The following is a 26,202-nucleotide window of genomic DNA, read 5'->3' as shown; positions in this document are numbered from 1 at the left end:
AAACGAAGAAACCAATTTTATCTACCATGGAAAATATTGTTTGGGCATATTCTTAGAGCCTTAAAAATCCTGATCTCTCCCTTTAAGAACTGAATCTACTGAAAGGGAATGAAAAAGGAGGACCACAGCTGGTGGGTGTAGGTGGGGGGGGGGCTCTGTGTCTGCTCCTTGCCCTCTAGTGGTAAAATGCAATCACCGCCCCTGCACACATGACCTGTCAAACGCAGACGCAAACCCAGCCCAGTGCGCATGCGCTGAGCGCAGCAATCCGCGCCTTTTATGCTCTGCAGGAGCAGCGTAGCGTGGGCTCCAGGCTCAGTGATCTTCCAGCATCGGTTCAGCTCACAGCCCTGCAGCCAGAGTCCCGGTTCCTCCCCAGAGACTCCTGGCTTTCCATGCACAGATGTCTGCCGAGCCAGTTGCTCCCTTACCTCGCCGCCTTTGTAGTGGGTTTTCGACAGAAAATAGTCCTTCTGCAGTAGTTGGTGAGTATGTTTGATTGCAAACGGGTGTTTAGTCGCCTCATGCTGCTCCATAGGCGCTGGTTGGTCGTCCCTCTCAGGCCTGAATGTGGTCAGCCAGCCCTCTCCATGCTTAGCCTGCTCTCTCAGGTCTTGGAGGACAACCTAGCGCAAGGCTAGATGCTAACACAAGCAACCGTCGCAGATTAACTGGGTGCTTTTAAGCAGCTCTTAAAACTTAAAGTTGGACTACCCAGCAATAATATTAGCACTCATATTTAGCGGTAGGTTCAAACGTACCCATGGTAACCCGTTTTTTTTTTTTTACCTTGGTCCTCCTTGGTTTTACCTTCATTGGCTAGCTAACCTTGCTACTGTTTGTTAAACACGCTGTGTTGTTGTTTTTCTGTTTAACTAGCATAAATATATAAACAACAAATCATAAAATATGCATGTTTGCATACTATTTGAGCTAAATTCGCTTTTATTGTAAGTGCTTGACGTCTTTCAGGCTTCAAATCGGTTTTTAGTTGTTGTTTTTTTATCCTAAATGTGTTAATTTCATATAACTTGTATTACTTTGCTAGCATTTTATCCCTTAGCCCATGTCTGTCTAAATAAGACAAGATATTGGGGTTTTATTTATCAAACCAACATATAATTGTACCCTAACTGTGAAGTGGAAGAACAATGATGTATGGGGTTTTAAATTAAATTCTTAAAGGTGTAATTTACATATTATTCAATGGAGTGAAATGCCTTACAGTTACTTTTTAAGTTAATTATGTTTGTTTGATATAATCTCACTAAAAGCTTCAAAGGTTGTTCATGAATATTATTGAACAAATTAAAAAGTAACCAAACTGTCTGTGCAGGGTTTAGTTATAAAATTATAAATATGAGTCTTTATAATGTCTCCATTCCATCATAAAAAATAAAAAAACAGATTTGGAGACTTCACTTTTACAAATTATTAATTCAGTGAAGCTAAATGCAAATGGACATATTTTTACAGGTTTATTTCTAGTTGAAAATTGTGCATAATTTTCCTTTCATTTCCCATAATGCATTTAGGGCTGGGTACCGAACTTCGGTTCTTTTATGGTACCGACCGAAATGCTTCGGTTCTACAGAGTATCGAAACATGCCTTGTCTTTCGGTACCAAGTTTCGGTGATTGGCTGTAACACTTAACGTGATTGCGTCATCCAGGAAAAATAGACAGGTGGTCACGCCTACAGCCAGGGTTCATGTGTATCTGTTGTGAACTGGTTGCGAGCGTCATGGAACCCCTTTAAAATGCCCCCCAGGTCTAAAGTGCGGCTTCACTTTATTAAGAGTGATGCCAATAGTGCTCAATGCAATACATCGTGCACGTAAACAATTTAAGAGCAGTTTGACTGCAAGAAGAGCGGACCGCAGCCAGCGCGACCATCCTCCTCTCAGCAGCCCGTGGGCAGAGCAAAGCCAGAGCGGAGTGAATCATGCTGCTTTCAAACTCCGCGTTAGGCGGAGTTACTCTGTCCTTTATTTGCCTTGCAACTATATTTGCTGTGATCAGTGGGAATAAAGTAGTTTTATTATGTTTTTAAGTGGGAAAATCCACCTGAAAACTTAATCAGTGCAGTCAGTTCATCCCGCCTTCCAATATTTCTGTCGGGGCCGCTCAGACCCCCACATACCAGCGGTGCGCTGTCAGTAGGATCCCATTCAACAGGCTTTTTTGTCAGACATGGTAATTTTTCTAAAGGAAAACTGCTAAGTAAAAAGGTCCTCACAATGTAACAGTGAATATTAGACACTGAATTTTTTTTTATGTAAGAGGAAAAATGTAAATGGAAAAATCAGAGCTTAAAATAAAACTCAAGATTTGTACTTTTTTTATGTTGTGTAATTTTCTTTTTCTTCGAATTGATATTATAAAACTGGTATCGAAAAAAGTATCGTTCAGGAACCGGTATTGAAGTGAAGGTATCGGTATTGGTATCGGAACCGAAATTTTTTTAACAATACCCAGCCCTAAATGTATTACTTGTTGAAGTTCTAACACACAGATTTAAACCAAGGTTTAAACTTACAAATCGTTAATGATCCTTTTTGTAAATGTAAAAAGATAGTTGGAGTTGGTTGCAACTTTGAACTTTTCTATTCAAAGATCATAAGAGATTAAGCAAATTTTAAAAATGAGATGATATACTGTTTCTTTAAATTATTGAGTGAAGATAAAACAGTTAAGTGTTGGTTCTTAACAGGAAAAGTAAAATTCAATAGAAAAAGAATTGAATTGCTCACCTTGAGGTACAGTGAATGCAGCTCTCCTAGCAGTCTAGACAAATTTAGAAGCAGCATCATTTCACTTTACTTAGCTCTGTTAATCCCTCTGAGTTTGTTTTCATATCTTAAGACTTCACACATCCTTAGTAGAACCCCTAAATAAAAAAATATATTCATGCTCTTAGCAGTCAGTTTCACTTTTTGCCAAAATATTTAAAAGAAAATCATGTTTTACAGAAGACGTATCAAAGAATTGGTCACTTTTTGGATCTCCTTTGGCCTTTTTGACAGCTGTAATTGTGAAAAATATTGATTTCTCCAATTAAACAATGTCCTCCATTAGATTCCTCCTTTCTCATATAGACAATTTCCAGACTAGCTTCTTTTCTACAATTGTATTTCACCTTAGATATACACTGAGATCTGGGCAGCTCTCTGGTTACATCATTGAGCTAATCTAGTTTTAAGATTCCTTTTTTTTACTTAATCCATATATTGAAAGTCATTTAAGTGTTAAGATGCACTTTATGCAGAGGTTAATGACCATCATCTGATTTACATGACTTGCAGATGTATTCTTCCTCTGGCAGGCGTCTATATCGTTCAGTTGTTCAGAACCAGCAGTTTTGTTTTATCGTTATTTCCTAGACTAGTTTCAGAGATAAACCCTTTGAGACATTTTGTAAATTTTTTCCGAAACATAACTGTAAATTACTATTCTATTTTACCCTTTACAATTAAAACACATTTTGAAGAGCAGGTTGACACCTCAGTGCAGATGCATCTATAAACCTGTAGCCTGTTTTCTCCTAATTTACTTTGGATTAATTGTCCCGTACTTCTTTGTAGATGCGCGTCCATTTTCAAAGATGTTAAAGATGGATTTTGAGCATCAAGCTCAACTCCAATACCAATGGCAACTCAACGTAGGGTGAAAAAGTTTAAAAAAAAATAACTTAAGTTTGAGCTATTACATAGGACGAGCTTTTCCATGCTTATTTCTGAACTGTCAACACTAATTATATAAAATCTTTTTATTTTTTTTACCTTTCTTTATATATTTAAAACCAACACAGCATCGCAGTGACTTCCTCCAGGAGTAATGATGAAATAAGAATCTTTTTTTTTTTTTTTTTGTTATTCCTCCTTTTCATATCATTTTTAAGCATGTTTAGATACTTCTCAAATATAAACTACAAAGTTGCTCAAAATCTACCACTCTTTCCTTTAATCAATAAATGCTGTGATTGCTCCCATCAGCAACCCTCTGATTACAGATATTGGGGATTCATAAATATGGTTGTGGACCTTTTGTTTGGTGGACAACTATGGTTTATGTTCAGATCAGATTCTTGTGAGGCATTTTGGGATTGGAATTATGCAGATGAATATAAAAATGTGCCTATTTTTGTGTTTTTCCTTCTTCTGTCTTCTACTATCCCTCTCAGACCCTAATTATTTTGGAAAAAGTCATTTTTGTTCTGTATGACGTGCTCACCTGCTGCCTCAGCAATGTTCAACATATAACATTGGCCTCAAAAATCCAAGTTTATAGAATAGAATCACCCTTTATTCTCTCAGAATGAGGAAATTTAGGCGCATTAGCGGCAAAGTAAAACTAGAGAAAATAAGCGTGCAGATGCATGAAAAGATACAGAATATATTTAAAAAAGGAAGACTAAGCCGATAAGGGTAAATGTTCATATATATTTATGTTTAAAACACCAACAGAATTAAATGACTCCAGCTACCTATTGAGTTTGTGGGTAGAGGTGTGTTATAAAGGCAGCTCCATCTATCAGTGCTGATGGGTTTTAAGTCACCATAGCATTGGGATGTTTTATCCAACAGTTGAATCATTGCTAAAAGTCCTTTGTGATATTCATGTTACACATATCTAAATTACTATGTTGATATGTTTGATATAATTTTGGAGCTCTGATGCCATGCATTAAAGCAGCTCCATAAGTAAAATAAGGAAAAACATGAAAGATTTTCAGTGAACTACGATTGTAGGGCATGATTACATTTTTCCAGAATTTTTAAAGAAACCCTTAATGATATCATTTATTATTTTCATCAAGTGTTTATATAATAAACCTTTAACCTCTTACACCCTAAGGGGGTATAAATAAATTTCTGCCTGACAAAAACACACAAAAGTAAATAACTTATAGCCTCAAAGCTATTAGATTTAAGAAGAAACTTTTGGTACGTCTGTAAAGGTAAGATGTCATAGAATGGTTTTCTGGTGTCAGCACCATTGTAGCTTTGACCCTGCCTGAAATATTAGGGACAAAATACAAAATATTTTGCATTTTTTGAACCTGGCCAAAATTTTCTTTGAAATAAACATTGCAAAACACTACCAAAATATTATTTATAGCACAAAAAAGTAGTACAGACTTTCAAATCTAAATGTTGTGTAAAAATATACCAAATTTGGACTCAATCAGATGAATCATATTTATTTTAGAATGGTATTAGTGAGAAATTTCTTAGGCGGAGAGGCCATTTTGGCACATTTATCCATAAATGTCACCAAACTGTGCCAAATTTGTTTTTTACATCAATACTGGGGGTTTGGTAAAACTACGAGGTCATGTAGCAGCTGGACCCGCCGGTGGGTCCGTAGGGTTCAAGGGGTTAAGGTGGAGCTACATGTATTCATCGTCAAGGCAAAACATAGAAGTTTTAGGCGATTTCTTTTTAATTTTTTTTTTTTCAATGAGAATGAATCATGAAGGAAAAACAAAAGCATGGTATCATACCAACTTGCTTTGGTGGCTTTAAATAGGTTTGGAAATTGCCATAAAATCAAAGGAGGTCTTACTTTATTGAATAATAAAATTGAAAAATGATAAGTAGTGTAGTCTTTAAATCTTTGTCTTCATTATTTAAATGTTATTTTAGCAACTTTATTTAAGGTTGCATGAAGCTTTCTCCATATTCTAGCTGTTGTCGATTCAGTCGAGTGATATCTGCTTCCAGATGGTAGGAGATTTAGGCGTAGTCTGGGTCTGAATTGATGCAGTAGGCTTGCTCATTGTGTCTTGCACTGAAAATGGTCTCCGCCAAAGGGGACGAGGCCGGATGACTCTCTAAGGTGTCCTTACCAATCGTTGCAGTCCTCCTGTCAGGTATCCTGCAGTTTCTGTTGCCAAGATGGGAAGCAGCTTGTCAGAAGACTGCTGTGGTGAGGGTGGAGGAGGGGAATTTCCTCCTGCCTCAATCTCCTGAGGAAGTGTTTTCGCTTCAGAGCTTTCTTTACTGGGAGATGTTCCCAGTAATGTGGACTCCCACAAATTCAGTACTGCTGAACTACTGGTCCTTATGACAGGGGAAGCTCCTGATGTTCAAGTTAGATGTTTAGACCTTATTCTAAATCTGCCATTAAGGAAAGTGGAGGTCTTTTCCTTAAATCAATCCAAAAAATACCTCAGTTCCTCTTTTGGTGCATTTAATATAGTGATTTGTGCTGAATTCGATTGAGCAGTCATATATCAGAAGGTGAATTATATACTATTAGTCTCTTAAATAAATAAAAAAACTATATTGAGATAAACATCCATATTCAAAAATGGTGGTCATTATGAATTGATATACAAAGCAAATTAAACAGTATATTGCCAAAAGTGTTAGCTCCCCTACCTTGACTCACATTTGAACTTAAGTGACATCCTTGTCAATTAATGTGGCATCGGTCTGTACCTTGGTGCTGCAATTCGTCAGTGAATGCTGTCCATAAGGCTTAGGATGTGCCGGTACTTGTACTTGTTTTCTTGTGCTTATTCTGGACCGGTTCAGGGGTTGACAGACTTGACATAAACTGCCTAGAAGGCTCCTCCAGCTTTTCTAGTAAAACATCAAGATGTTCCCCGGGTAGATGAAAGACCTAATCGGTTGCTCATTATTAGTTGTCTGACAGATCATAAAGACATAGCCCACCTCACAGGGTTTAGAAAAAATACAGTTTCCTGACATGTAATCTTTGTGGCACATGCACATTTAGACACCTTTGTATGTTATGGATATAATAATGTAGAGCTTCAGCTGCATGGTACATTGCTTTTCAGAAGGTTGTAGGTCCCAATTTGACAAACATCATCCATGTGCATGTACATTGCATAATGACATCTATAGGGGCTAAAGATTGTCTGGATTCATCATAGCAGTCTGGGATTCCTTTCCTACCAATGATTGGGTTCTTCTGTTCTACTGTTGCCCCTGTGAAAGGTGAAGGAATAGGAGATGGGAACAGTGGAAGAGCTGCAGTTTGTCTAAATCATTAGTCTCTCCAGTGGGCCATTTGTCCCCTCCCTGTTGGACATGTCTGGAATACCTACCGATTGAGCCATCCAAAAGGCATCCAAAATAGATGCCTAAACTGGCTTTTCTTGATGTGGTGGAGAAGCAGGTCTACTCCAAACCCAGATGCCTGAGCTCCTCACATCTCAAAAGGTGCAATCACATCAAACCCAGTTTTTTTTTCATCTTTTTTAATGCGTCATCAAGCAGAGCAGGATGTACTGCTTACCAGTGCAGCATTAGCTTATGTGTCCTATATATGTCAACATACATGGTTGGGCATAGAATATGGTATAACTCTGGTTCCTGTTGTCTGTTTAGCTCACTGAGAGTTAGTCTTTATGTTGTATGTAATATAAAAGCTGAAAAACGGCGTCAAATCAGCTCTGTTTGGCTGGTACCACCACCTGTTCCAGGAGCTGCTCTCCAGCTTTAGAGAGGTAGATCAAACACCTTGGATGCTGTGCTACTGAGCACCAGGTCACAACCGCATCCAGCCCTAGCCCATAGACAGAAGTTATGATTTTTAGACTTCTTCAAATATTGCTTTGTAGCATTCCTCCTGCATCACCATACCTGTACTTGAGCTGCAGCTTTCATGTTATTAACAATTACGCAATCAAAGGTGTCCTTTGCATCGTTCACTGTTTAGTTGCTCCTGAACATGCCTTTAGATAGGGATGACATGATAATCACGTGATGAACACGCCTTAAGGGGTGCCCAACCAACCCATTTTATCTGCTTTTTATTTTGGTCATGACACAAATATCATTGGTGAATGTAGGAATGTGGATACCTCAGAGCTGAGGGCATGGAAGTGGTTAGGGAGCTGAGGTCTAAACCTGATTCTATAACGGGGGCTTGGCCTTTAGCTGAGCTAAGAAGCTAAGCTATAGCGCTTGGCCTTTTAGCTCAGCATATGCCGTTCTGCATTACTACACCGATCCATCTATAGATCTCCGGCTACATTCTCCACTTTTTCGTGTACAAACCATGAACTCCTCCAACTTAAGGCAGGCTTGGACTGTTTTAATGTTAAATTCTTTTCACCATTCTTCAAAAATTGCCTTTGTGAGGTCATAGATTGATGTTTGCGAAGCCCTTAGTTTCTGCTTTAATTCAACACAAAATGTTTTGCCAGGTTGAGGTCAAGAATTTGTACAGGCCAGTCAGGCTCATTTACATCAAACTCTCATCCAAGTCTTTAAAGAGCTTGCTCTATGTAATAATGCATAGACATGTTGAAAGAGGAAGGGGCAATCTCTAAACTGTTTAGGTTGAAATATTCTCATTGCCTGAACGTACGTTTACACAAAGAGATTTTTTTGTAAACGTTTTTTTTTTTTTAAGCAAGGGGAAGCTTATTCGAGAACCGGTGAGAACTTCGGTGGCACCAACGACAAAACAACAATAGCTCGTCTGCATAGATATCACAGTCACGGAGATGGATCTAGAACTGCTAGACATTGAAGAGGACCAATTAACCTTTCATTGTAGTATTCCATTGTAGTTGTTCCTCGGTTTTTAAAAATGCCGCGCCCCGGCACCGAATCGGAGGAGGACCACACAGACAGCCGGAAAGGCATACCAAGGACCAATCACAGCTGCTTTTTGTCTGCGCACTTTCGCTTGAAGTCTGCATGGTTTTGCAACTGTCTGAAGCGTAGTCAGGATTTTTTTGAGGTGCGGTTGCAGAACCTCTGCACAGGGGGCGTCTTCACGCAGAGACAGATTTGACTGTTGCAGAGGCTAAGCGTCACAAGCATAAATTGGCCTTTAGTCGCATTTTAGTCATTACTATATGTGATAGTTTTATTCAGTTTTATTCGACTAAAACTAAAGGTTTTAGTTATTTTTACGTGCCAAAAAAAAAGGTTAACCTTTACAATTTTGAATAACAACCGGATTCTTTACCACACTAACAGCTCTTGCCTAGATACTATTTCTTGGTACAGAATGCTGCCGTGTCGTTCAGCATTGCTGTTGGGCAGAAAACTGATTTATAGAACTCAAACTTTTTTACGAATTAATGCCCTACTTTATAAAGTGTCTAACAAAAGTTGTGAAAATAGCAGATCTAGTTCAACACATCATATTGGTCAATATAGCAGGCAGACAAGCTGACAAAATGCAAAATAAAGGAATGGTTTTAGAGAAACAAGGTTTCAGTTCAAAAGTAACACTTCCTGATCTATGAGTTGTGCATTACACACAGATCAATAAAATCTTCATTGCTCCATAAAAGCAAAGAACAAAAACATTTCTCTTTCTACTTTGGCAATTTTGGCTTTATTTCTTCAATTTACCCTTTTTTTTTTTTTTACCAGTGCTCAGGGGTCAAAGTAGATTTAAATTCCAACATACAGAGAGAACCTACCTAATTTCCTTGTAAAGCCATGGCAATCCAGACCTGAATGAATATGTTAACTAAAATATTTAAAGGAAATAATACAAGGAATCATCTACATAATATTTAAATAGATCCAACGAGAACAAGGAGGGGGAAATATTCAAAGATCTATGCACCTTTTTACCTCGCTCTTTATCCAAAAATAAACAGTATGCATTGAAATAATTTCTTTGGATATAATTTAGGGATTTCTTTTGGTAGAAATTAGAGAATGTTTAGTATCACTTAACAATATTGCCTCTTGTTAGCTGGAAGAAATAAAATCTTAATAGTTAGACAAAATGATTTTTTTACACTTGGCAGAGGATGATCAGCCATATAGTTTATTAAATAGCAAGAGCAGGAACGATAGGAAGATCAGGAACCATAATGCTGAGAGCGAAACATTAGTCAACAGCAGAGGTCACGGATTAGCGGACCAGGGTCTGGATCCGGACCAACCTGCTGGCTAATCAGGACCCAACCTGATTGAAAACATTTATAAGTTACCGCATGTTGTTGTTGTGCTGCTGCTACTCCTGTTTTTACGGTAAAGCCATCCAGAGCGTCCGGGACCATGCTACACATGATTCAAATTAGCCAATGATCTCAGTCTGGGTTGCTGCTGCGAGCTACTTTTAGACACAGCAGGCAAACCTGTGGCAAGCCAGGTGGTGGGAAAGAAGACAATGAGAAAAAGAGAGCAGAGAAAGTGACTAGTGGAAAAACCGTGGTGAACGGGTGACAGAAAAGTGAAATTGTGTGCTCAAAGAGGAACCTGCACATTTAAAGTTTGTTTGGCTCAACCTACTGCTGTGAGGCAGATTCTCCACCATGAACATAATCAAAAATACCGATCCAGGCTCAAAATTAGCACCTTAATATGTGCTCGAAAATGGCTTTGTTGCTAATCAAACCCAGTTTTAAAAGCATTGCAGGGCAGCCTGAAGCCCACTTCTCTCATTATGCCATAAAAAAAGAGAGAGAAAAAAGTAACTGTCAGTTCAGGTGTTTTATAAAATATGTGAATCAGGAAATTGTCTGTATAACAAACTGAATGACTGTTGTTCTCTACTTAAAAAAAACACTTTAATTTTGGAAAAAAATTCTATTTTTTATTTTAAAATTCAATGTATAACATGGATGCAGAAACACCATTTTCTTTCAGTGTTAAATTCTGTTAAAAGTAACGGATTATAATTAAAAATGTCTCCGGACCTGCATTTGTTGTTTTTCTTTATTCGGACCCCGCTGATTTTTAACTGGTTACCCCTGGTGTAGAGCATAAAGCGCAGACTCAGAGCTACGCACTTGCAAAGATGCATTTCTGCACAAGCACATCGTCGTCATCGTTGACGAAAACGGCACTGGTTATAATATTTTTTATGATCAAAGCATGAGCAAACTCAATCTTTTGATCAGCAAGCTTGTAATGTCATTAGGCACTTTGCAGGTTTGCCTTGATTGTTGTCATTATCTGATTGAATAATACAGTTTAACTAAACCGGTTCACTCTTGTGGAATGTATGACTATAATTGCAGTTTGTGTATAAAAAAATCTGTTGGAACTGTTGAAGAAAAGCTGGCAGAACTGTCACATTGTATGAATCCATTTTGTGCTTCAGATGCTCTGTATGGTGTGGAAGGAATTGTTTTATTCAGATAATCTGCCAAAGCAGATAGATTATAGGACTGTGTGATATTATTTTTTTTAAGTAAGGATAATGCCCTAACTGGTTGTACAGATTTTAAAAATATCCATTTTGCATTAACATTATTGAATACAATTTTACATTGACAGCATTTTAGGTTGGCAGATTGTTGAAACCTAAACTATGGTGTTTGCAGTTAATATGAAAGTTCTTTGGGTGACTATTTAACTTAACAACAGTCAAATCCTTGCGTATTTTACTTGAGGCTCAAATTAAATTTACCACCACCCTTTTCAGGAACTATATGAAACATTTCTAGGAATTTAAACTGTAATTTAGTCATTTATGGAAAGGCCTAAAAAAACTAAAGTTTGCTTGCTCTAGTTTGTGTTTGTACCTTTAATAGTCTTTGTATGTGTCTGATTTACAGGAATCCACTGAGCCTGACCAGAAGACCCAGGGTTGGCGTTCTGACATTTTAAAACCACAATGCTGGGGTTGCAGGGAAATGCTTCACCGTCCAAGGTGTATCGCTGTGTGGCATGTTCAGAAACCTTCACAGGATTGGCCTCTCTACTCGTACATCAGGCCACTCATGCAAATACCGACTCCAAAAGCTCTACCCACACTCTGACACAGCATAACGATGGCCTGCAGGAAACCCAGTTTGCAAAAGAGGTCTCGAACACCGAAAAGCCCAGTTCACCAACACGTCTGCCTGAGAGCCCTGCATCGTCTTTTTACATTTGTGACTGTGGGGATGAGTTTCTGGACTTCCATCTCATGCTGGAGCATAAACGTTCACACATTGGTCAGCTACAGCAGCCTGTGGTTGATAATGTTGCCATGTCTGGTGAAGCAGGAAGTAAGGATGTTTTTCCAACCCAGCAGGCATCATTCGCCCCTGTTATACAGACAGGTTTAGACCTCAGCTCCCCCTCCACTTCCAAGCCCTCAGGCTCTGAGCTATCCACATCAAATGTGCTTTCAGGAGAGGTGGCCTTGGAGGACAGTGTTGCCATGGAAACCCCTCCTCATGGCCAGTGCACACCCCCTCAAGATGTCAGTGTGAAACCAATTGAGGGCATGTGTACCACAGAAGAGCCCCTGCCTGAGAGTGAAGGCATGGATTTGGAGGACGATGGTGATTCTGTTCCAGACTCTGAACAGGTGGAAAATGTGCAAAAAAACAACAACCTCATGAAGCTGCTAGCGTCTGCTTACCAGAACTGCTTGCCAACCCCTGTGTCTGAGATTGAAAGTGAAAACAATTTAGTTCCCAAGCAAGAAGATATTCCTGTTGATATATCCCCAGTAGCCAAATCTGAACCTTCTGCGATTAATGATCTCTCTATTGTCCAGTTGCGGCGGCTGCTTACTAAACCAGGTGTAAAGACAAAAGCTCCACCCATCAGCAGAATTCTGGAGTCGAGTAGAAAGAGGGTTGTCTCTCTTACTAAGACTTTGTCTCCTGTTGTGGTTCTGGAGACGCGGCAAAAGCTAATGGATCCGACGTTCAAAGGTCTTTACGGAAGATATCAGTGTGGCCGCTGCCGTAAAGTGTTTCCAAACTTAGACAGATTGACAGAGCATCATTTCCTGCACAAAAAGGAAAGGATTAAATGCTGCCGCCGATGCAAACAGCTCATTATTGGGCGATTACCTTTTACTGACAATCATGTTTGTCCTCATTTGAGAAACAACAGTTTTCGACCAGCAAGGGCTCCTCAAAACAAGTCTCCATTTGCCCCCAAAATTGTACCATTTCATAGTCTAAACAATGCCAAAAAGGTTTACTTTTGTCCAGTATGCAAAAACAGCTATGCACGAAGGTGGAACCTTAAAACACACCGCTGTCACGGTCCAGCATCAGGCGTCCCAAGGCAGAACTATCCTCCGTTTCAAAGAATGTTTGCGCTCAGGCCAAACCTTGGTGCCAAAACCCCAAAAGTTGAAGAGGCAAATGACGGGCTTAGGAGTGTTGCTGTAGGAACTGAGGTTGCTGCTCACATCAAGGTCGAGGGGACTTCAGTTTCACATATTGGTTGGACACCTCCTGCAAAACAGTTTCCCCCATTTACTTTAAAATCCTCCATGATCGACTCGCGTCAGGATCCCTCATTGGCTTCCCTTGACGAAGTTGATGAAAGTTGGAAAATGGAAGAGCTAAAGGGGGAAAATGGCAATGAGGGACAGTGGACAATGCCCTTAGATGATGATTTTCAGCTGATCAGTTCCACTGACAAATCTGCTGACGATGGAGAGCTCAGGCAGGGTGGATCTGCTGAACATGCAGAGATGGCTCCTCATAGTCTGCCCTATTTCATCAATGATGGTGTGAGGCGTTACCCTTGTCAGCGGTGTCACAAAACCTACAGTAAGGCCACAACTTTAAGACGCCATCTGCGACTGTGTGGGTTCAGGCCAGCTGGGTTTGGGACTGTAGCTCAGACCCAAGCCAACTGTGCCACAACTCTAAACACCGGTAATGTGAAACCTATGTTTTCCTGCTTTGTCTGCGGGAGGGCCTTTAACCGCAAGGACAACATGATGACTCATAGGAAAAGATGTCAACTAAAGCGAACCATGTCTGGGGTGGGTGGGGGGATCATGCTGCAGGGCATGCAAGGTAATACACCCATCAACGGTCCAATCCAAGAGGAGGACAGCGCCAAGAACTGGGGTATCATGTCCCTACCATCTGTATTGCCGAGAAGGGTGACGTGTGAATGCGGAGTCGGATTTACATCCCCAAGGCTTCTCCTCGAGCATCTGCAAAAGCATGCACAGGAATCGTACACATGCCCAACCTGTGGAGAGACCGTTAATTCCTGGGCTGACTATGAAGTTCATCTGCAGGTTCATATGCATCCTCAGCAGGGGTTGACGAAGGGACTGCAACCACAGCGATCCCAACCTCTTTTACTCCGACTGCAGCAGCCACAGCCTTCTCAGTCAGTGCTTCCACCACAGCAGAAACTCCAACGCCCAGAACCGTCCCAACACCTACACTCTCTCTCTGTGAAAAAGGGGCAGCGGATCGTCTGCACCAGATGCGGAAATAGTTTTGCCACACGATGTTCTCTTCGGAGGCACATATCCTGGAATCGCTGCAAAGGTGTGCGGGCCACAGCTCCCCTCACAAATCCACCCAAAACCTTCCACTGTTCCCACTGTAACTCGGACTTCCCCAACAGCATCAGTCTAATGTTCCACCAGAGGAATGGCGCGTGCAAACCTGCCATCAAGCCTGTCCGCTGTCCTGTTTGTCTTCGCTGGTTTGGCACCATGGACAGCCTCCAGAAACACCTACTGATTCACAAGCAGTCTGACTCGTACCGCTGCGACGTGTGTCAGGGAATGTACAGGAGCCTCAAATCACTGAAGAACCACCGCAGGAGGATTCATCGCATCCTCATTGGACAGCCGAAGTCGACACCACTTGAACCGCTGGCCCCAGAATGCCACCCAAGTCTAACGGACTAAAGCTCCTCATTAAAATGTCTCCATTGTTCAATATTCCTTTCATGATTTTTAAATTGTTCTTTGCATTCTAAGGGACTGTGCAAATTGGGAGCTGTTAGGACTTTTAAAACTAATCTTAGCTTGCCGCTGTAATAAATGAGCTTAGTCACAGTGTACATTTTAGTCTCTTAAGTTAGTCCCGTAGATTCAGTAGTATTTTCAGTCGGTAAATAATTCCATTACTATTAAAGTCGTAGGGAAATAATATTTAAATGGTAAATCATTCTGGCTTAAACATGTATATAAATGTACTAAAATTTAGAAAATTTCTATTTAAAAAAAATCCTGTGTTAAAATCTGTGGGGGGGTTTTCTCGTTATTTTATGCAGGCCAGTTAGCTATACGTCAGTTGTACACCTAAATTCGGCCAATCGTATATCAACGGTGTAAAGTCGGGCAGAGAGAATTTGGAAACAACGGTTGGAACAGCCGCTTCCCTACGACTTTAAGTAAATGAACTTTCTTCTCATGTTTGGTGAAGTAGCTTCTTGTTGTTCTTGGTGTTGATAAACAGAAGTGTGTTCAGTGTCTTGATTGTAACTTTTTGAGTTATAACGTTTTTATTTGAGGTTATAAAAAATGTTTTCTCAAAAAACATTTTTTGTTTGTTTTGTTTGTTTTTTTGTTTTTTTTTTTGCAGGGGGGGGTTAAATACATGATATGCAGTTGTCAGTGCACTATAATAATTAATAGAAGCTTGACCCTAGAACTTCATGTTACCCCTACAGGGTTTTATCATTGTAAATGTAAATTAGCATTTGAAGTGAGAAATTTGGCTTCTCTATCAAGTTTTGTATCCTTAAATGTGTAGAGCAGTAATAAAGATGGTTCTGAAAAGATTTGTGTACTTCATTTAAATCTGAGCTACAGTCACACCTAAACTTTAATGATGAACCTAAACCCCATTTTAAGAAAATGTTTTTATTGCTCAACTTTATGAAAGGGTAGTAAACGAAGTTGTTCATGGAATAATTCCCTTACTGCCATATGTTGTATACTTTTAGAGTAAAGTATACAACAAAGCTTGGTAGATTACTATGAAGCGACATACTGCAGCTGGTGTACATTCGTTTTTTTTTTTTTTTTTATATGTATACTTTGATAAAGTGTTATTTATACATAACATAAAAATCTAAATGTTAAACATTCTTTTTAGTGAACGTACTAAACATTGCCTCTACTAAGATGTAATTAAGTATAAATACATGCAGAAAGCTATAAAATCCATAAAAAACAAAAAATGTATGCCTTAAGATTTAAAAGAATTTGATTTCATTTCCAACAGTTAAATTTGAAGTGGCATAAAGGATAATAACCGGGGAGGAGCCCCACAAACCCTCAGATCAGATGGCACAACCCATTCAGAGGACAACCATACCTGAAATTCGTATTTGGACAGTTAGAAATCCATTATGCAGTTACCTGCACCCATGTACACAGCAAATATGTTAACTGGAGGGTGACTATATAGATCATTATTTGTCATTTATTTATTAAAACTGGAAGTAATTGCAGAATTTATTTAATGAACATATTAATTATCTTTGCCAGAATGAAATATATTGATTTTGTTTAAAAACCTAATTTAATTAGTTCCGGATTTAATAAATCAATTCACATTTCTTTTGGTAAAGCCTGCAATTAATCTGTCTTGCATCCTTAAAAAAAAAGTAGTAAATATAATTTTCTAAAACACTTTGCAATTTATTTACAGCATATTGGGTGAGAAACTGGACCACTGTAAGTTCTCTCATAAGTTTATTAGATATGTTTCCAACCAAACTCGGGATACAGGCTAAACTTGCTCTCCTAATGTCCTGTAAATTAATTCCAACCCCCCGTTTAGAGTTATTTCCCCTTTTTTCATTGTTAATATTTTTTTAAGAAAGTTCTCTCATTGCTTTGTGAGAAGCCTGGCAACCAATCAGATGACAGAATTTCCCTAGTCCCGTCTCCTTGACTTTGATGAACGCTTGATGGTTTAAATAAATTCAAGGTGTGTTTCAGCCTAGGTAAATTAATTAAATCATGAAATTATTATATTCACTTCTTACAATAAAATCACTATTTACTCGATACCCATATATTTAATATTACATTTATTTATTAAATTCTGCATTTATCCCCAGTTGTATTCTTTTTTTTTTTTTTTAATAGCAATTGTATAAATTATTTTATTCTGGCACTCATCAACCTCTATATATATTGGTTTGTACAGAATGTTTTGGCCAAGCTGCAAAATGCAATACTGCTTTTCCAAGGGAGTAAAATAGTAATACTCTATTGTCCTGCAGTGAGGGCATTTAGCTGTTGCAATTAAAGACTAAAAAGCTTAATTACGATTTTATTGAATTTTATTTAAAAGATCAAAACAGCCCATTATAGGCAAAAATGTTTTTAACAGCGTGGATGTAAAAGCGGGCTATTTGGGTAATTATAGGCATACATGTGAAACCACTTCTTGACCAGATAAACAGTACATAACACACGTAGAACCAATGCTATAAATATACAGGTGCTGGTCATAAAATTAGAATATCATGAAAAAGTAGATTGATTTCAGTAATTCCATTTAAAAAGTGAAACTTGTATATTATATTCATACATTACATACAAACTCATATATTTCAGATGTTTATTTTGTTTAATTTTGATGATTACAAATGACAACAAATGAAAATCTCAAATTCATCATATCAGAAAATTAGAATATTACTGAAGACCAATAAAAACAAAGGATTTATAGAAATGTTGGCCAACTGAAAAGTATGAACATGAAAAGTATGAGCATGTACAGCACTCAGTATTTAGTTGGGCCTCCTTTGGCCTGTATTACTGCAGCAATGCGGCGTGGCATGGAGTCGATCAGTCTGTGGCACTGCTCAGGTGTTATGATAGCCCAGGTTGCTCTAATAGTGGCTTTTAGCTCTTCTGAATTGTTGGGTCTGGTGTATTGCATCTTCTTCTTCACAATACCCCATAGATTTTCTATGGGGTTAAGGTCAGGAGAGTTTGCTGGCCAATTAAGAACAGGGATACCATGGTCCTTCAACCAGGTACTGGTAGCTTTGGCACTGTGTGCAGGTGCCAAGTCCTGTTGGAAAATGAAATCTGCATCTCCAAAAAGTTGGTCAGCTGCAGGAAGCATGAAGTGCTCTAAAACTTCCTGGTATGTGGCTGCGTTGACCCTGGACCTCAGAAAACACAATGGACCAACACCAGCAGATGACATGGCACCCCAAACCATCACTGACTGTGGAAACTTTACACTGGACTTCAAGCAACGTGGATGAAGTGCCTCTCTTCTTTTCCTCCAGACTCTGGGACCTTGATTTCCAAAGGAAATGCAAAATTTACTTTCATCAGAGAACATGACTTTGGACCACTCACCAGCAGTCCAGTCCTGTTTCTCTTTAGCCCAGGCAAGACGCTTCTGACGCTGTCTGTGGTTCAAGAGTGGCTTGACACAAGGAATGCGACAGCAGAAACCCATGTCTTTCATACGTCTGTGTGTGGTGGTTCTTGAAGCACTCACTCCAGCTGCAGTCCACTCTTTGTGAATCTCCCCCACATTTTTGAATGGGTTTTGTTTCACAATCCTCTCCAGGGTGCGGTTATCTCTCTTGCTTGTACACTTTTTTCGACCACATCTTTTCCTTCCCTTCGCCTCTCTATTAATGTGCTTGGACACTGAGCTCTGTGAACAGCCAGCCTCTTTAGCGATGACCTTTTGTGTCTTGCCCTCCTTGTGCAAGGTGTCGATGGTCGTCTTTTGGACAACTGTCAAGTCAGCAGTCTTCCCCATGATTGTGTAGCCTATAGAACTAGACTGAAAGACCATTTAAAGGCTTTTGCAGGTGGTTTGAGTTAATTAGCTGATTAGAGTGTGGCACCAGGGGCCATCAATTTTGAACCTTTTCACAATATTCTAATTTTCTGATATGATGAATTTGAGATTTTCATTTGTTGTCATTTGTAATCATCAAAATTATACAAAATAAACATCTGAAATATATGAGTTTGTATGTAATGTATGAATATAATATACAAGTTTCACTTTTTAAATGGAATTACTGAAATCAATCTACTTTTTCATGATATTCTGATTTTATGACCAGCACCTGTAATATAAACAACTGTTTCTTGGCCTAATTTCATGCGTTATTTGTTCAAAAGATTTTTAATTTAAAGTAGTAAGGAGCTCTATTCAAGATTTTTGAATTACATCCAGATATATCTGTTTAACTATTGGTGTAACTATTGTGTTTTTCAGTGGATTTATTACCGCTTAATTTCCACATGATCATGTAAATATGTTTTAAAGGGCCAAATTTAAGGAGCTGTCAAAGCTGTCAATGTGATTAATGAGGACGTTTTCCAACAGGCAGGGGGCTAAGATAAGGATAGATATTAATGTTAGTTTTAGTATAACAGAAATAAAGGTTATAATTAAACAAAAAACAAAAGAGAGGTGGCAAAAATTATGGGAAGAAGAAAAGAAAGGAAGGTGGTTCTATAAAATCCAAAAGAGAAGTGGACAAATGGGAAGAACTGAAAGGAGCAGGAGAGAAGAGATAATTATTTCACAACTTTTTAATAGGGAATCATCAGACAGGGAAATGTGACTGTGGGGAAGATGAGAGAGTGGAACATGTTATTCTGAGCTGTAGGAAGTATTTGATTCAGAGAACTTAATTAGGAAATTTAGTAATATGAAAATGAAATTTGGCATTGTTTATTTACTGCAAAAGGAAACAGGAAGCAGAGGATATCAGGTTATATTTGAGATTTTGAAACAGATCAAATTGTATAATAAGATATACTTTTTGCCATGTGGTCAACCCTCCTCACCTGTTGGTGGCGGTAATTCTCACCTGACGTTTTTGCCATCCGCCACAAAAAATTTCAAGAAGGAGAACAGACAGGGGGCGCTACAACCAACAACACCCGCCGGATTCGTGTCGTAGAAGAAAAAACGTTTTTTTTTCCTCCTCCCTTGTTATCCGGGATTGAGGGCTAACCAAACTGCTACCTGTTCGTGTCCAACGCCGGCAAGTGGAGCAAGTTTTTACTGTGCCCTCAACCAACAGCGCCCGATCTTTTTTTTTTACTCTTTCTCCGCCCAAAGATATGACATATCTCTAATTCACTTTAAGCTGAAGGTAAGTTAGCCTCCCTAATGTGTCTGATGCTAACGTTAGCATAGCAGGCTAATAGCAAAGCAAGCCCGCGTTTAACAAAGTAAGGCGGTAGATCAGTAAAACATGTTAAATATTACCATATTTTTTAAGTTTAGGACACTTCTGAACGTTTATAGTGGTTTACATTCTTTATAAACGTGTTCTGTTAGTACTCTGTAATTATTTGAACTAATAGTTAATTTTTTGATGTTCATGGGTTATATAACATTTTAGATGACTTAAAATGTTATATTCGGCCAAATTAAGATTTTGAATATGCACGTGAACATTTCTGTGAAATATCTCTTTTTAAATATTTGTTTTAAACCACAAAGAAAGGGAGGATTTTCCAGTTTTCCAAGGAAAGGTGATTTTGATCTTTTTCAAGAATTACTGTAAACATCAAACTTTGAATTTTTAAAAAATTAGTTCACTGAAATTGGTGTTTTATGTAGAGAAACTAATGATGAAAAGTTGTGTGATGGGAATCAGCTAAACTAGGAAATAAGCAACAGTGTTGAAGCTTTTTTGTAGTTTTTCTTAAACAGTTATATCTGGATAACACGAACTTATGGGACTGAATTCGTGGATGCTGCTATTACTATGTAATTAGGCAGTAATCAACAAGTTGTTTATAAATCACAGTAAACTAGGACACCGGATAACGACTAGTCCTTCCTCCTCAATGCCCTTTTTTCCTTAACTGCAGTCCTGGCAGTTCTTGTAATGCATTCAGTGCAATAAGGATAAATACATTGTGCAGTTATTCATTAAAATAAGCATTTTCGTGGGTCATGAATTAATCATTGTAAAACCTTTATAAAAATCTATAAAAGAATTTAAAGATGGAAAAAAATGCTCAATAAGAAAATCCTTAACATTTTGCAGTGAACACACAACTGATATATTTGAAAAATAATAAATAATTTTTCGCCTTTAGCCCATGCTTGTTAAAATGGATCTTCACAGTTATAAGCGGTTGTATAAACAAACCACAGTTATCTCATGAATGCATGGAATCTTTTAAGCATTTTCAACCGTGCTATTTGGTACATTTAAGAAATTCTTTCCATTATTATGTTGAATTTTTCCAACCAAAATATCGGCAACAGTACGGAGAGAATTGTATTCATTATTAGTGCAAGCAAATGTTTTTTTTTTCTAAATGGAAAAAAAAAATGCATAAACTAAAATTTTTATATCATGCAATCCAGAAATAAAATTCCAGAAAACGTCCTTTTTCCCCCAGATCTTATTTAAATTTAAAAAATCTTTTCCAGCGTAGTTTCACAGATTTCATATTTTCAAATTCACTACTTTCCTATTTCTCAGATTGAGTTTTCCAAATGGAATTCTTTTGAACTGCTTTTTTTAACTTATATATTATTTCACTTATCTCTTTATTGGAAAAAGGGAGTCGTTAGTTACAATAGGTCACGCCAAAACTGAAGGAATTTGTTGGTAGTAAGTAGCAGCGTGATACGGTGATAGCATATATTTCTTCATGCAGGCAGTGACCTTGAGTTCTACACATGAAAAACACTCAGTTCCTGGCACCTGCAGAGGAATACTTTCCCCCAGAGTCTAATAAAGATAATAGAAAGAATAAACAATGTTAATACAGGATAAGATTAAATTTAATAGAATAGCTCCAACAAGAAGAAATTTTAATTTATAAGAAAAATTGAGAAAGCAGCAAAGTTACTTTAAACTTTTTTTTCCAACATTAAAGGAATTAAATTCACTCCATAGTCAGTAAACATAAGCAGTAATCCAGCAACTGAAAAAAAAAAACTAGTGCTCAGTGTTGATCTAAAAATGCCTTCTTTGTGTTTTTCATACCATGAGTTTCCTGCAGCTAGGTGAGCAGCATGCTTTGCTAGTAAATACGCTAGCTTATCACGTGTTATGAAAAAAAAATTTGGGCCTTATATTTAAAATCCTGGAGCTGAGGCTGTTATGTTTTCTTTCCTATGTTAGCTTTTGTTTTGTTTTTTAATAATACATAGAATTAAGTGTAGTTTAAGAATATATATGTGCAGCAGCGTTTTACTTCTGTAGCTTTCAAACTAACTAAATTTTCATAACACCATGATGCGGCTGCTGACCCATACAACCCTCGACTGAACGAAGGAAAATTTCACAAAAAACCATATATGGAATTATGTTAGTGGAGGTTAGCACTAGGGATGCACGATATTGGGATTTTGGCCGATATGCCGATATTTTAAAACTCATGTAGCCGATAATCGATATCGATACCGATGTTAAAGCTGGACAAAAATAAGTAGTCATTGAAAATAGCAGTTTTGTTTTCCATTTCTGACACTTTGAAAAATAATATACTCAAATATATTTTCATATGCTGATATTAAATTTATTTTTTAAAAACGCGGTATCCATCTTTTTTACTTTCAAAATCTCGTAAAATTTAATCGTTCTGTTACAAACTCTCGTGATATTTTTCAAATTCTTGTGAGATTTTGTTAGTAAAATAGATCGATACCTCGTCAATATATCAACATATAAAAATATGGCAATATTTCGTGAATTTTTGAGGTATTTCGTAGCATATCGATTACATATAGCAATATTTCATTAGTAAAAGAGATTGATATGGTGTTTTTAAATGGCAATATATCAGCATATGAAGATATTGTGATATTTTAATGTATCAATATTTTTTCCCTCGTCTTTAGAAGTTTTTAGTTCTGTAAAAAAAGAAGTTTTTGAGGAAGAAGAAGTAGTATTTTTTTTTTTTTTTTTTTTTTTTTTAGACTTTAGAAACTCAGAAGCTGATCAAATATCGGGTTAAATATCGGATGGGTGGCCGATGTCCGATATTCAATTTTAAGGCTGATACAGGCCGATACCGATAGGGGGCCGATTATATCGTGCATCCCTTGTTCAGATTTCTGATCTCCAGCATTGAATGCAGGGATGCTCCGACGCCTGGATGTACCTCTCCTGGCGTTTTCACGCGCAACAAGACCTCTTGACGCTTCTTGACAGCGTCAGCCATTGACTTTGCATGTAAATTAGACGCTTTGACGACTAGAATGTGTTTGTTCTGATTGCACCATTAGCTGTTATATAACAGGAGAGTGACTTACATTTAATATTTTTGACTTAATATATACTCAAAATATTTTGGAAAGGATTCCTAAATACAAAACTAATGAAACTATATTAAAAAAAGCTGTTTTCTACTTAAAAAAAAAAAAAAACCCAGAACAAAGCGCTGGAGACCTCAGTTAAGGTCTGTGTTCATGATTTAACACTGAGGGGTTGTGCTCCAAAGAGGAGTTACAAGGTGAAAACTAAACAAATCCAAAATGAACCTAATGAGCATTTTTACATTCAAAACTTTCATGAAAATATTCTTTTGACTGAGGACAAAAGTGGAACTTCCTGGAATATCCGGGTCTCGTTAGAGCCGGCATAAAACCACCACCACCACCACCTTACAAATAAAGGATATGCTATCGACCACACAGTGGAGGTAGCATGGTGGTCTGGGGTTTGCTTTGCTGATTTATCATTATGCTTTGTAGCAGTAAACTCTGTTGGATAATATTCAGTACTTTATCGTCTACCTCTACACTTGAAAAACAACCTAGAAATAAGTAAATATTTCTCAAATTAAGTGCATTTACCCTTAATTTGAGTAGGTAAATGAGATGATTTGCCAATGGAATGAGCATTTTTACTCTTAAAATAAGATATTTAGATAAAATGCACTTGAAATAATTCAATGCAATTGTATGTTCTTATTTTAAATGTGAAATCTCTTGTTCCATTGGCAAAGTGTCTCTTTTACCTTCTCAATTCAAGAACAAATGCACTTAATTTAAGAAAAAAATGACTTATCTAGCTTTTGATTTTTTTTTTCCAGTGTAAATCACATCAAACTCTTTAAACTAAGTTTTGGATTAACATCAGATGAAGTCGCTATGGAATAATAGTTTGAAACTAACTTTTTGTTTCTGCTCTGGCTCTCTGGTCTGTTTTTATTATCTGGAACATTTAAGGAAGGCAGAAAAGGAAAATACATTTAGAAGAGGGAAATAGTCTGGGCTTTATTGGTCTTTTTGACATGTTTGTATCATTTGTTTCACATAACAGGACCTGTGTCTTGGAAGACCCCACATCAGCGTTGATCACGGACTTATGCCCAGCCTGGCCATGGAGCGCAAGAGAAAAATCCTGCAGAGCATCCTCGAGGACGGCAATACCATCGACCTGACAAACTCAGGCCACTTCTGCTTCAGCTGTGAGCAGATATTTGCAAATCAGAGATGCCTGGAAGAACACCTGTGTCCCTTGGCCAGTTTCATCTGCTCCTGTGGAACAGAGTTCACAGAGTACAAAGACATGCTGGAGCACAGCACCACGCACGTACCTGGGCATCAAATGCTCGATCACCAAACCATAAAGAAGCGTAGGATCGAGAAGTACAGGGAGGAGGAAGAAAAGCTTAAAAGGTTGGAGGAGGGGCAGGTTGTGTGGAAGGCATCCAATGAGGCCAATCTCCCCTCAGTTTCCAAACGTCAAGTTCCAAATACTTCAGGACATGTTTCAACAAAAAGCGCGTCGATTTCACAAGTGCCTGCGTTGCTTTCAAACCCTGTCCCCCAAAGTGCAGCCGTGCAGAACATCTTTGCAGAGGTTGGAGCGCCAACCGTGGACCTCTGGACGCTCTATCAGCCTGTTGTGCTGTTGCAAGCCATGCAGAACTTCAGTAAGACAAAGCCATACACTTGTGGTAAATGCGAACAGGGCTTCGTGTCAAAGGTCGACCTAGTGTCCCACCACAGCTCGCACGTGGCAGATAAAGTCTGTGGCTGCATAGGATGCGGGCTGCTGCTATCGAGCAAAAAGCTAGTGCCTCGATTTCATGTTTGCAACGCTAACAATCAGAGCAAACACCGGCTCATCACCGCAAAACCACTGAGCTACAAGCCCCGGCCCGGAGCCATTGCTAAAAAGAATCAACCTTCCCGTCCGCCTCAGATAGCCGCCGCTCAGCAGCTGGAAAACCAAAACCCAAGGACAGCTTGGAAAGGGAGCCGGCCATCTCCTGCCTCCGCCCCGAAGAAAAACATCAGAACATCCAACAGTCGGGTACCAGCCATCACTGCACCTCTGCAGCTGAAGAGTCAGAACGCCAACGCATCAAAACCTCAGTCTGGAGTTTCCATGCCGGCGAAGACTCCAAACGACGCCACGTTCAGTCCAGGCCGCCCGAGTGCCCGTATCAATCCTCCTGTGGTACAGAAGTCGGCTGAGGTCTCCGCATCGCCGAGCGAGCAAAGCGGCTTCACCTGTCGGGTGTGTCATCTTCCTTTTGAAAGCGCCCAGCGGCTTCAGAGGCACAAGTGCGTCAAAGCGCAGGAGTTCATGGCCAAGCACATGAGTGCCAAGCGAGATTACAAAATAGTTAAGGTAACGCCAAGTTCCCCTCAAATAAATGGTGAGAGGAAGCTTGGATTTAGCCCTTCCGGCAACACAAAGAAGCCCCAAATAGTGGCAGTCAGTCTGGATAAAGGGAAAACATCAGCCCCCATCAACGGCGGCGCAGGAGGAGAGTCTGACGATGACTGTTTTATTGTTGAAAGCGGACCTGCAAAGCCTGCTGAGGTGATTTATCAAGTAACCTCGTCTGTCCCCATAAAAAGTTGACTAGTAGTCTAGCGAGGCACATTGTGTTTGCATGTCATCGTTTCTGTTGACCACCAAGGGCGCATCGGCATATTTTCATCACACAGGGACCTTCTGAGCTTTTCCCAAACTGTTTTAGGAGTAGAAAATAAGTAAATAAAGCTTCTTTATTAAACCAGATATCCTTTTCTAATTAAATAATTGTTCATGTAGATTGTTCAAGATTTGAAAGTCTCTGATCCTTGAATGGGAATTTGTGTAAATTAGTCAGCTTCAAGATATATGTGCATGGTTTATCTACTTTTGGTGGGGAAACCAGGTACTGTGTAAAGGTCTTTGATGTTTTTATTCACATTTTTAGTTGGATGAAAATTTGTTAAGCTGCGGGACTGAACCTCTCATACCTTGTGTGTTCCTACAAACTTTGTTGGAGTTTATGAATACAGTATATGATGCATTAAAGTATATTTTCAAACTTGCTTTTTCAATTTTCTTTGAGAAATGTCACTTTTATTTGTTTTTTATAAATACAATAACATATTTAATCCCAGAGTTATGCATAACACTGGCCGATGTGTTGAAAGAGATTTTAATTTTCAACATTATGATTTAGGTGATGATTTCAGTGAAAACTCTGAAACACTTCTTGGTAAAAGCATGTAATTTTATTTCTACAAAGTTATGCATAATTTTGGGGTTTAAAATGTATTTAAACTCATAATCTGAATGAGTCAAAATGCAAAAAAGAATAG

General features: G+C 38.5%; 1 protein-coding gene across 3 annotated transcripts; it reads left to right on the top strand.

Moving 5' to 3' along the window:
- Positions 1–243: 243 nt before the first annotated feature.
- On the top strand, positions 244–25,929 carry im:7147486 (zinc finger protein Xfin). Of its 3 annotated transcripts, none has more exons than XM_038285493.1 (2): positions 244–485; positions 11,515–15,215. In XM_038285493.1, exon 2 carries the CDS (start codon positions 11,574–11,576, stop codon positions 14,568–14,570), a length of 2,997 nt encoding a protein of 998 aa, XP_038141421.1. In that variant the 5' UTR covers positions 244–485; positions 11,515–11,573; the 3' UTR covers positions 14,571–15,215. The 3 variants fall into 3 exon arrangements, with proteins under 3 accessions (XP_038141421.1, XP_038141423.1, XP_038141422.1); XM_038285495.1 differs by lacking the exon at positions 11,515–15,215 and adding an exon at positions 23,915–25,929 and having other exon boundaries at positions 254–485; XM_038285494.1 differs by lacking the exons at positions 244–485; positions 11,515–15,215 and adding exons at positions 19,573–19,771; positions 23,915–25,929.
- The last annotated feature ends 273 nt before the right edge of the window (positions 25,930–26,202 follow it).

This window comes from Cyprinodon tularosa, unplaced genomic scaffold (genome assembly GCF_016077235.1).
Source record: "Cyprinodon tularosa strain WSP-4 unplaced genomic scaffold, ASM1607723v1 ctg210, whole genome shotgun sequence".
NCBI lineage: Eukaryota > Metazoa > Chordata > Actinopteri > Cyprinodontiformes > Cyprinodontidae > Cyprinodon > Cyprinodon tularosa.
The sequence above is the reverse complement of the archived record's forward strand: the minus strand, read 5'-3'. Positions and strand labels throughout refer to the sequence as shown.